The 13,162-nt window shown below is 38.1% G+C and overlaps 1 protein-coding gene across 2 annotated transcripts in view; it reads left to right on the forward strand.

Annotated features, from left to right (window-relative positions):
• LOC101577372 (olfactory receptor 50-like) overlaps positions 1–12,846 on the forward strand; it is a 105,517-nt gene extending 92,671 nt beyond the window's left edge. Inside the window, exons 1-2 of one of the 2 annotated variants that reach the window (XM_012516975.1) lie at positions 9,335–9,351; positions 11,916–12,846. In XM_012516975.1, coding sequence (XP_012372429.1) covers positions 9,335–9,351; positions 11,916–12,846 — 948 coding nt within the window. Of the gene's footprint in view, positions 1–9,334; positions 9,352–11,900 lie in introns of those variants that run through there. The other variant, XM_023701586.1, reaches the window with a different exon arrangement.
• Positions 12,847–13,162: the final 316 nt, after the last annotated feature.

Below are 13,162 nucleotides of genomic sequence, written 5' to 3' on the forward strand. Positions count from 1 at the left end.
AATCCACTGTGCCAGTCTATTTCTCTTAATTGGTGAATTGAGTCCATTTACATTGATGGTTAGAATTGAGATGTATTGACTTATGGTTGCCATGTTATTTACCAGTTGTCATTTACTCCTTTTTCTCCTGTGTTTAATTGCTTGCCCTATTTAGTTCGTTGCTTTTGATCTCATTCATGGAATTCTGATCATTTTGTTCCCTCTCTAGAACATCTTTCAGTAACCTGTGTAGGATTGACTTTGTCATCATGAAATAATTTAGTTGTTCTTTTTCATGAAAGTATTTCACTTCTCCATCAAAGTTGAAAGAGAGTTTTGCAGTGTATAGTAGTCTCGGTTGGAATTAGTTTTCACAGAGGACTTGAAGTACTCTGCTCCATGCTCTTCTTGCCTTCATTGTTTGTGAAGTGAAGTCGACCGTAATTCTGATGGGTTTTCCTTTGAATGTGATCTGCTTCTTTTCTCTAGCGGCTTTCAGTATATTATTCTTGTGCTGAATTTCTGGGATCTTGACTATTATATGTCTCGGTGTGTTTTTCACTGGGTTGAGGTTACTTGTTGTTCTGTATCCTTCGGTTACCTGAATATCAGATTGTTTCCTCATATTTGGGAAGTTTTCTGCTATTACTTCTGTCCATATTTTTTTTAATGTCATTTGTATTGACTCCTTCTTTCTCATTGATGCCTATTAGTCTCACATTGTTCATCTTTGCATCATTTTGCATGTGATGGATTATTCTTTCCTGCATCCTCTTTGTTTTTAAGAGATCCTTTCTTATCTTTTCCCTAGGTGTACCAGCATCTTCAAGATCTGAAACTTCACTTTCACTTAAACGGTTTTGCAAGCTTGTTATTGAGATGTTAATGTCCTCTATATCACTTTGACTCTGCTTCAGGCGATCTATTCCTTTCCTGTATTGCTCCTTCAAGGAATCCGTCATATTTCTAATCTCTATTTTTTTTTCAATGTCTTCTTTAGAAGCAGTTATAAATTCTTTTACTGCAGTGCTTTTTTCAGATTGGGTTTCCTCCTTATGTTTCTGTAGTTGATTCTTTACTTCAGATGCTATGAGTTCTGAGAATTCTTTTTTTTGTTTCAGAAAATAATTCCACTCTGTGTTCCTCTATAACTTTCTGCTGTTGCTTATTTATTATTTATGCTATTAATTCATACATTTGAGCTGAGCGAGTAGAAAAGAGTTTTGCTATGACTTGCTGCTGTTGCTTATTTACTATCGACGCTATTAATTCAGACATTTGAGCTGAGCTAGTGTCCTCTCCATTTGTTCTGTGTGGACATTGGTTTTCTTCCATATGTTTCTGCATTTGATTCTTTACTGCAGATGTTATTAATTCAGGGATTTCTTTTTCATTTCCAATCTGAGTCCCTCTATACCTTTCTGCAGCTGTTTCTTTATTTCAAAAGCCGTTGATTCATTGCTTTCAGCTGTGTGATTTCCAATTTGTTCTGTATTAGTGTCCTCTGTACTTGTTTTCGGTGGGCTTGTGTTCTGAGATTGCATTTTGCTCCTTCTTGTTGTCAGTTTGTATAGCACTGTCTTCTGACTTTTGTTGTAGCACTTTGGTGCAGTTATAGGCTTAGCACCTACTGAAGTTCAGGTGTATATCCACAAAGTTTGGATTTATCCAACTGTGCCTGGCTTCGGTCTGGCTGCTGTGTTCAGTTCCTTCCTGTTGCTGCCCTTTGGGGTGAACCTGTTGTATCCCTCTGGCAAGATGTTCTGCTCCTGTACTCGCTGTACGGTTCTGTCCCCTACACTCTCTGCAGGGATTGCAGCTGAAGGGTTTCACCCCAGGCCTGTATGTCAGGCCTGATTTGAGTCTGGAGGGGACAAGGTGGAGTAGGGGGGAAAGGAAGCTCTCCCACACACTCACCAGGCCTGGACTAAGACTGGATCTGGGGGTTCCCAGAACATGACAGAAATTCCTACTCTGTGGGCAGGGTGGGGGTGGTGCTACGGAGGTTTTGAGGCATCCCAAGAGGGTGAAAGTGGGTGTCACACACGCTGTGCCTGGGCTGGGACCAGTAGGTCCCGCTGGTGCAGGGTAGCTGGAAGCTCTCCCACACACTCACTGGGGTTGGTCTAGGACTGGGTCCTAACAATATTCTTAAAGCTTCTTTAGTCTCTCTTCAATTGTAGTTTCTTTCTTCTTCAAGATATTCAGTGTGTTGGGTATCATCAATAATCTTTTGCTTTTTCTGTGAATTTTAACATTGATCCTTCAATTCTGCCTGATGTAGAACTTCATGTAAATGAAATGAAGTTACATTTATCCTGCTAAATTTTGTTTTAATATCCACTCATGTCCTTGTGAAATGCTTTTATGTATATTCATATTTCATATATGAGATTCTGATACAATTATTTGTTCTAATTTCAGGCCTTTTATTTTTGCCTTGAGTATTTTGTTATTATGAACAGTGGTGGTTCAAACATTCTTTTTAAAAAATCTTTAAAAATCTTTATTATGTTGTTATTTATGTATGTGATACAGGGGCTTACTACACAGCTCAGACTCATAGTGATCCTCCTATTTCAGCTTTCCCAGAGCTGAGATTACAGGTGTGCACCACTATTCTGGGTTTTGGTTGCTGACACAAAGCACCTGGGGCTGGGCCCTGTGCTTGCCAGTCAGGCACTTAGACCACTAAGGTATCTCCTCTGCCCACATTCTTTTTTTGAATTTTATTTTATAAATTATAAATTCATTTAAAATTTTTTTATTCATTTTAATGAGAAAAAAGCAATGAAACAGTGTCAAAACAGATTAGTGGGACAGTTACAATAATTAGCACACTGCATATTCTTGCCTGTGCATCCAATGTGTGTATGTAAGGCATTCTGTAAATCATACACCCATGAGAATTACTGGGTAGTAGGAAATGTGAATATCCAATTTAACTACCACTACTAAACTCTTTACAAAGTAGTTATAGTGAGAAATGAATCTGAAAAGGCTGTATACTATATGATTCCAGCCATATAATGCTCTAGAAAATACAATTACAGAGATAATGAAGTGATCAGAGAAGCTGAAGGTTTGATGACAGGGACAGATAAACAGGCAGAACAGAGATTGTTAGGGAATCAAAATTATTCTGTACTATGCCATAACAGCAGACCTACATCATTATGTATTTGTTGAAAGTAAACAAACCAACAAAGAAAAAAAAACCCTCACAATAATACTGAGTCCTAATGTGACCTGTGAACTTCACTTGATAACAATTTGTCAGTGGTTCAGTTGTAAAAAACTAGTTGTAACAAAGTTAGTTTAGTTGTAATTAATTAATTACACTATGAAGATATGGATGAAGGAATCTGAGATATGAGTGGGGAAATCATGGTGAAGGGTGATTGCAAAAGTATAGATGGATATTTCTCAATTTTTCTGTAAACCTAAACTCTTTAAATTATTGAATTCTTTTTTACTATTAGTGGAGATATAGACTTCAAGTTGTTGGTTTTTTTTTTTTCAAAACCAGGGATTGAACTCAGGCCCTTGCCCTTGCCAGGGAAGTGCTTATTCCACTGAGCCAATTCCCCGGCCCCTATTAGTGGAGATATAGCTGCTGCATTTAGGGTGTGTTAGCTGTAAGTCAGTACTTTGGGTTGTTTTCATGTTTGCACCATCGATCTATATTTCTTCTGTAGGATTATGGGTGATACATAACTGGTTTTTAGGTATATTAATATCCAATTTGTCTTGAATGATACTACTGGGGCTGAATTGCTATATATTGCCAGGGTTGCATAATCATGTTTCTATTAACAATTTTTCTGTAAGCCAACACCCAGATTGCATTTGCTTTGGGAGACTGCCAAGCTCTTCTCTGCAGAAACGGAGCTCCTGCCCCTGTCCTTCCCTGCCCTCTCCTTCACCCTATTCACTGAGATGTGCAGAGCTCACTATATTGAAATAGGTTTTCCTTAATTGACTAAAAGGATGTTATCAACTCCAGCCAAGGCACAGTCATCTAATTAGTAGCAAAGTGGCAACACACAGTGAGAATAGCTTCCATGTTGACAGCTGAAATGGAGGCTCAAGCAAGAGCCCATGAGATTTCAGGGTTAAGCCACAAAATAACATCCCAGCTGAGGCCTTGGGACTCAGAAAGAATTATACTTCCCTGGAAGAAAAGGTGCTGGCCCCTCATGCGTCAGACTATTCTTATATTGCTAATTGGAGGCCTTTGTGCCTGGTACAAGATTGCTGTTTCTCATCACAGCTAGTGCCTGAAAGCTTTCTTTTGCCTAGTTTTCTGCCATGACCCCTGCCCTGATGGATACTATTAAAATCCATGAGTTTTTGGACATGTGGCCTTTTGTTCCATAGAGAACATTGGGTCATCCCAGAGCTCAACTTCAGAACTTTTTCTCTTTGTTTTTATTTTGCATTTGTGTGCCTTGTTGCTGGGTGGGCTGGGCTGATACATTCTGTGGGGGTTTTGGTAATTTGTGACATTAATCATACTTATTAAATAAATTTGATACATACTTGACACAAATTTAATTTAATTCCAATCAAGTACCAACAGTGTTCCTCCCAGAACTAGAGAAATTGACCCTACAATTCATATGGCACTAGAAAAGACTTAGGACAGCAAAAGCAATTCTGGGCAATAAGGGCAAGTCAAGGGACATCAAAATCCTGAATCTCAAGTTATACTACAAAACTTCAGTAAAAATAACAATGACATGGTATTGGCAAACAGAACAAAGCATAACAAAACAAAACAACAGACTGTGTGTCATTGGCATAGAATACAAGTTGCAGAAACAACTCCAGGAACAGTCAGCAACCTGTTCTTCCCTAGAGAGGTCAATACTTATGCTGCAGAAAAGACAGTCTTTCTTATGGTACAGAATTTCAAAGCAAGAATAGAAAATCAAAAACAGTTGCTGTGTTACATATTGCTATCATCAAATTTACTGCTCAGGCTGCCACGGTTGAATACCTCCCATCTTGTTCTTCTAAATGGATACCATTTCTAGTATTTATTAATTATTATTGTTCTCTCTTTAAAACAAATTAAAAACTAAAAAGTAAACAGGGCAACAAAATCTTTTGAACAAATAGTGCTAGAAAGTGGGCTATCCACATGCCAAAGGTTGAACCTCGACACATACCTCTCACCATGCACTAAACTAGAATAGAAACCCATCAGAGATCTAAATAGCAAGACAGGTACAGACAAAGGCTTTCTGAACAGAACCCTAGCTGCACAAGATGGAATCACATTAAATTAAAAAGCTTCTGGACAGTAAATGAAACCACCAACATGGTAAAGAGACAATCTATAGATTGAGGAAAAATCTTGTCAGCTACTCTGAAGATAAATACTAGTATGTAGAATATATAAACAACTCAAAAATATTACACCCCTCAAGTGTAAAGACTCAATAAAAACTGAGCATATGAAGTGAATAGACACTTCTCAGGTGAATAAGTACAAATGAACAACAAATCCATGAAGAAATGCTCAACAATGATGGCCTTTCAAGAAGTACAAATCAAAAGGGGATACAAAGGAAGGACCATTTTGTATCTGTATACGCAGAATAGTTAGGATAGATATACAGCTACTTTTGCTTAATTCAATGAGAAGAAAGATTTGTACTAATAGTGTTTGGACAGGATATTCTGTCTGCATCTTGTACTATGGATTACCACTAAGAAGATAACAATGTACAATGTATTAATTATTGAAACTGTCCTATTAATCAGTTTTGAAACTGTCTCATTGCTATTTGTTTCTCAATAAAATAAAACAAAGTGCAAATCAAAACAACAAGATTCTGTATTACTCTAGAAAGAAGAGCTACCCTCAAAAGAAAATTCAAATAGTAACAAATGCTGAAGAGACTGTAGGGCAAAAGAAATCTTTGTAAACAAGAGTGTAGGGGGCACTGACCGTTAGCTCAGTTGTTGGGGGGCCTGACCATTAGCTCAGGTGTTTAAGTGGTTGCTTAAACAAAGCCATCAGGATGCTGTGGTTCAGTCCCCAGATCCTCAGGCCTTACCAGACCTGCCCTGAAGACATCCTGAGCCAGCACCCCCCGCAAAAGATAAAATAAATAAAAAACCAAAACACTTCAGAACAAGAGTATAAACTATTACAACCACTATGGAAATGAGTATGGAGAGGCCTCAAAAAATAAACATAGAAATTTCATTTGACCTAACCATTGTTCTTCCCCCAAAGGGTCACAGATATCATATTACAGCAACAGATGCATACCCCTATTTATAATAGCATAATTAATAATAGATAAATCTTGGAAGAGCCTATATGTCAATCAACAGACAAGTGGAAAAGAAAACATGTTATTGATACACAGTAGAATATTACTGTTTCATAAAGAAGGATAAAGCCAACTCCTTTGTAGGGAAATGGATAGACCTTGAGATCATAGCGTTAAGTGAAATAAATCAGATGCACAAGCTGAAATATTGCCTGGTTACTCTTACGTGAGATGGCTGTCATATAAATAAGGTGCAGAATAAGATACAGAGAATAGAAAGAAAGAGGAAAACGTATTGTAACCTAGCATGACAAATGTATCTAAAAGTGTACAGTTTTTATTTTTTAAATAATTTTGTTGAGAAGCAAATAGCAATGAGACAGTTTTGAAACCGATTAGTAGGACAGTTTCAATAATCAATACGTTGCATATTGTTGTCTTCTTAGTGGTCATTCATAGTACATGATGCAGACATGATATTCTGTCCACAAACACTGTTAGTACAAATCTTTCTTCTCATTGAATTAAGAGAAAGTAGCTGTATAGGTTCCCTAATTATTTTGAATATACAGATACATAATGGTCCTTCATTTGTATCCCCTTTTTATTGCACCATTCCATACAATGGTTTTTTTAAATCAATAAATTTTATTGGCACATTTTAGATATAATGATCACATTCATCATAGGGAATTTGTACCTGTGTATGATTTATAACTTTCTTTTTTAAAGTATTCCCCTCCCTTCCCTCCAACTCCTCTCCCCTTCCTCATTTATAAAAGCCTTCTTTTCATTTTTTCTTTCTTCTTTACCTTACCCCCGCCTTACTTTCTTTTTTTGCCATAATTTTATTGATAAACAAATAGCAATGAGACAGTTTCAAATCAAATCGGTAGGACAGTTTCAATAATTAACACACTGCACACATTCTTCCTAGTTCGCTCAGGATGCGAACTTGAGATCCTATTCCTCCTTACTTTCTTTTCCCATTGAACATTTTACCTCTATTTCACAATATCTATTATATGTTCTCATAAATCCTATTATATAACCTTATGTACACTTTTGGTTTCTCATACCAGAGAAACTATGCAGTATTCACGTATGTGTGTCTGATTTTTTTCTACTTAAGAGTACGATCTCAAGATGTATGAATGTACCTAGAAAAGCCTCAAGTTTATCCTTCTTTATGGTTGAGTAGTATTCCATTGTATAAAAATACTGCCTCATTTTTATCCATTCTCCAGTTGATGGGCATTTGGGTTGTTTACAAGATTTGCCTATTAAAAAACTGCTGCTATGAACATGGCTGCGCAAATATTGCTGTGGGATTATGCTTTTAATACTTTTGGGGACCAGCGAGATAGCTCAGTGAACTAAAGAGCCTGCTTTGGCAAGCTTAGGCAAGCTCAGGGACCACGGTTTGATCCCCAGCACCACATGCTGCATCAGCCCCGCCCCCAGGGCAGGGCCAGAGTCCTGGAGTAGTGGCGCATGCTGCAATCCCAGCTCTGAGGAGGCCAAATGCAGGAGGATCACCATGAGTCGGAGTTGCATAGTGAGACCCTGTAACAACCAAATACATTTTTTAAAAAAATACTTTGGGATGATACCAAGAAGGGGATCGCTGGGCCAAATGAAACTAGTTTCAGTTTTTGAGGACTTTCCACTGCTGGTGGGAGTTTGGGCTGGTGCAGCTACTGTGGAAATTAGTTATAATTGTTTTATGTGTTTGACTCATTTTTGGTCTCTTAGTTTGGATATTAATCTATGTTTATGAAAATTAACTTGATAAAGACTTATAAATAAATATATCTGATGCTGGCAGAAAAAAGAAGGAAATGAAGATACTAAAAGATAGACCTCCCATGCCCATGGCGTGACAGAATTAATCAATATTGTTATAGTGTCCATACAACCACAAGTGATGCAGAGATTCAAGGCAATGCCAGTTGAAATTCCAGTGACATTATTTGCAGGACTAGAAAAACAATCCTAAAATTTATGCGAGAACAAAATATCCAGAAAACCTAAGGTCAATCTAAGCCAAATAGGAAGGCTCAGTTATGCTACAAAGCCACGGTAACAAAAAACCAACATAGTAAAGTCACTGGTAGCACAGTGGAATGAAATGGAAGGCACGTAAAGCACACGGCACGACTGGAGCCATCTGGCTCTCGTTCTTTACAAAGGAGGTAAAAGCGTGCTCCCTACGACCTGGCTATCCCGCTCTTCGTGTATACCCCAAATGTATATAGCATGCTGTGGCACGGCCATGTAACACTGTAATTCTTCTTTTCTTTTTCTTTCTTTTTTAAGACATGTGGTACAGAGTCTCACTTCACAGCTCAGCCTCTTAGAGCTCCTCCTGTTTTCAGCCTCCCCAGCGCTGGGATTGCAGGCATGCACCACCACGCCCGATCCCTGTGGCCAGCTTGGTGCGCCACCCGCACAGCATGCGGTATGGGAGATTGAACCCAGATTCTTGTGCTTGCCTAGGCAGGCGCTTAGATGGCTGAGCTATCTCTGCGGTTATAGAGTGAAGCTATTAGAGTGTTTCTAGTGTTCTTGAAGTAACATAGGACTTTAAATAGCTAGAGACTTTTATTATCACATTTTACTTCCAGCTTGGCTTATTATGGATGCTGAGCCACATTTTTCACAAAGTAAATTGAGACGGCAAGAGGTTCTGTGAACTAAAAAGTTGGTAATAACCGCCCTTTGGTTATTATCGTCATTCCTCCAAGGATGAGCTCTCTTTTGCCTGCTTCAGTGAGCAGCTCCTCCCCAAGGGACTTGCACACAATGAAGCAGTTTTATCTTGTTTGTCTCTAATTTGGACCTTGTGTTTGGAGATTTCCCCCAAGGTCCTCTGCGTGACTTGTATACTTAGAACTCATGCCTATGTTGCAGAAGGTGTGAGCAAATGTGTACCCTTATATCTGCGTGGTGTGGTTTTCCACCGATAATTCTTTGCCTGTTGCAACAGAACTTTGAGCCTTTTAGAAGCTCCACTTGTGACACTGCATTCTGTGTCTTCTAGAAAGGAATGGAAAGACCTGTCCATGTCTTGTAGCCGAAGGTATCTGTGCTGGTCATCTGAGGGACTTTGTCAGAGCACAAGTAGGATTTACATTAAATAATATGATTGTATGGTTTTTAAAAGTTTTTGTGTTGTATGCCCAGCGTATGCTCTAGAGCCCTAGATGCTGCCTGTCCTTATACAATGTTATGGCACAAAACTCCATTGAAGTTATTTATTTTAAAAGTATCCATATTTTGAGATCACAGAGGAAAATAAATTTCTATGAAAAATAATTCCTTTCAACCTATTTATGTAAGTATTTTCTTTTTTATTTTTAAAGAATACAAAATAGTGATAGAAAGAAAACATTAGAGTGATACAAAATTTCACTAAATAAAGTGATAGGAATTCGACAATGGTTGCTGTATTACGTGATGCTATCTTCAAATTGGTTGTTCTGATTACCAGATATAAATGTGTAAGATTCATTTAAAGAAAACAAAACAATAACAAAGAAGTTATAAGAAATTCAAAAGAGGGAAAAATTCATAGTACAAAATATTTAAGCATTCGCTATTTCTGATAGGTGAAGAAAAACCTGCCTCCACTTGCTTACCTTTAAATTCCCATTAAGTCTTGGATTTTCCTCCAATTGTTGTACCAAATATGCCCTTCATTTCCAATGCCGCAATGTAGGCATAGTGATGTACTAATGTGTACCCCATACTACAATAAATTCTTGTTCAGATTCCTGCTGATCCCTTTTTCTGGCTATAACTTCCATAAAGCCACTTGAAGTTGTATTCACTTCTTTACTTAAATGCTTTTTTCTTATGTGTATTATTGTTCTAGAATTGGAGAAAGCATTCTGTTACATCTGAGGTGATGTTATCACTTTGGGTTTCTCATTTTCCAGCTGATCGTGGTCTTGAGTTATTTCTGTTACTCAAATGCACTAGCTCTGTCCTCTCTGAATGGTTCACTAGAAGACCTATTTTTATGATCTTCACAGGACATGCTCTTATAAGCATGAGTGCCCTTAAACAACACATACAAATGAGCTTCCTTGTAGACTTGGTCTCTTACAATTTGAAAATCTATCAAAATCATGGATATATATTCCTATTCATTTTATTTCTAGGAATGAATCCTACATGCATACTTTTGCTCAAAGTGATAGGAGAAAAATGTTGCTTATAGTAATATTGCTTGAAATGGCAGTATTGCAGTTGGAAACCATCCACATGTTAAGCAGGCGGCCAATTACCATTTTCATTGTGAGCAAATGATTCTTATTGAGATAGTAATGAATATCATAACTGAATTATAATTCATCTCATGTTGCAGCACCACATAACAGTATTTAACATAGTGGGACAAAGAATGTAGGAATTTTAAGATATTTTCAGTGAAGTTAGGCTAATGGGCATACCAATGCAAACTTTTTTTCACTACTCAAATGAATGATTGGACAGACAGTGAGGCAGCTCTTAGCCCCCAAAAACAAGACCTTCAGTCTGTATAAGTCTTCATATAGATTATTAATTCTACCTTTTAGCAGCAATAATGTTCTGTTTTCCTGTTCTTTTTATTGCACACATGGTTATGCCTAAGAGGAAAAGAGATAAAAAGAAGGAAGATAGAATTAGTGATATACAGGAAACAATAGAAATATAACAAAATATGATAGATAAGAATCCTTGGCATTAACCTTATATTTGGAATCACTAAAAAGAAGAACATGTTATCTCTTTTAGCTAGAAGACAAAAAAACTTCTTTAACAGAGCCAAAGTCTAGAACATCTTGGTGTTGTAAGGAGTTGAATAGGATAATTTGGTTTGAGCTGATGGCATACAGATTGTGTTAACATGAAAGAGGCATTTTAGACACGTTTCATGTCAGTTCCTTAGAAAAGCAAGGACAGAATGGAAATGTTGAGTGAGAAAACAATTTTCTTAAAGGAAGAACTGTGGGATGTGTATAAAGTATGTCTTTAGGTATTTTATGATACTAATATAGATTCCTCTCCTTTGCGGCCTTGCCTCAACTCCCTCTGTGTGATAATGCCACCAGATCTCCAGATCCTAATATTTGCAGCTTCAGAGCTGTGAACTCAGTGCTCTTGTCTTGATCCTGTCCAGGCAAATAACACCAACGAAAGTATGATCAACAGTACCAAAAAGGTTAAAAGGGCTCACTATAGCATTACAGATCATCTAGTAGATATTCTGCTAACTCATTGCTGATCAGGTGGGGACCCAAATACCCCATCTCAAATTTTCATCATGAGCTTCTGGCCTACTCCTAGATTGCTCTGATAACCATTATGATGTTTGTTCATTGCTTATCCAAACTTATAGAGCTGTTTTCTTAATAAATGATTCTTGGTAAATGTTTTCTTAGTCTTTTCCCATACTAGCCCAGTAGGACTAGTTGAGGTTAAAACACATGTTCTTCTTAGTCCAAAACAAGTGTTCATTATGGAAAAGTCACAATGATGTCTCACTTTTCACACAGTCATCCCTCTTTCTAATGATCAGAAAAAGAGAAAAAAGAGAGAGAAGAGGAGCAGAAGGAGGAGGAAGAGAAGGAAGAGGACAAGGAGGAGGACGATGAATAGGAATAATCAGAGCAGTGTGTCTGAATTCATCCTCCTGGGACTCCCCATCAGGCTGAAAGAGCAGGGCATGTACTACGCGCTCTTCCTGGTCATGTACCTGACCACAGTGCTGGGGAACCTGCTCATTATCCTGCTCATCAGGCTGGACTCCCACCTCCACACCCCCATGTACTTCTTCCTCAGTCACTTGGCTCTCACCGACATCTCTTTCTCATCAGTCACAGCCCCAAAGATGCTCATGAATATGCTAACACACAGTCAATCCATCTCTTATGCTGCGTGCATTTCCCAGGTATACTTTTTTGTGTTATTTGCAGGTCTTGACAGTTTTCTTCTCACCTCAATGGCTTATGACAGGTATGTGGCCATCTGTCACCCCCTGCACTACTCCACCATCATGAGTCAGAGACGCTGCTTCCTGCTAGTAATTGTGTCCTGGGGGTTATCCGTTGCCAACGCCCTTGTGCATACCATTCTATTATCCTTTCTTTCTTTTGCTAGAGACATCACTCTCCACCATTACTTCTGTGACCTCTCTGCCCTGCTCAAGCTGTCCAGTTCAGACTCTACCATCAATGAGATGGTCATCCTCATTCTGGGAACTGTGGTCTTAACTCTACCACTTATATGTATTCTGTTGTCATATGGTCACATTGGGGCCACCATACTGAAGTCTCCCTCAATCAAGAGAATCTGCAAAGCCTTGTCCACATGTGGTTCTCACCTCTGTGTGGTTTCTCTCTACTATGGAACAATCTTTGCTATTTACTTTTTCCCTTCATCTAATAACACTAATGAGAAAGATGTCATTGTGACTGTGTTGTACAGTGTGGTCACACCCATGTTGAATCCCTTTATCTACAGTCTGAGGAACCGGGATATGAAAGGGGCTCTGAAACATCTACTCAGTAGAGCAATATTTTCAGTGTGATGTGCATTATTTTGGCCTCAATGAAATGTGACACCTTGTCAAATGCACAAGTCTATCCCTTCCTAATGAGTTGCCGCTTCTTATTGTCTCTGATTGTGACCCAAATTTTCAGCCCTAGTTTTACGTTTTGTCTGTAATTTTCTTGTTGACCTTCAATTTTAGTGGAAGGTTTCTGTATATTGTTGTATATTATTCTGTACATTTTTCTTTTTACATAGTTTTCATCCTATAAATAGCTCAATGTTTATCAAACAAGTGTTTAGGCCACAGAGCTATATCTCTAGCCTCTTCAATGTTTATCTAGTCACTACTTTTG

This window comes from Octodon degus, unplaced genomic scaffold, assembly GCF_000260255.1.
Source record: "Octodon degus isolate 3935 unplaced genomic scaffold, OctDeg1.0 scaffold00137, whole genome shotgun sequence".
NCBI classification, from domain to species: domain Eukaryota; kingdom Metazoa; phylum Chordata; class Mammalia; order Rodentia; family Octodontidae; genus Octodon; species Octodon degus.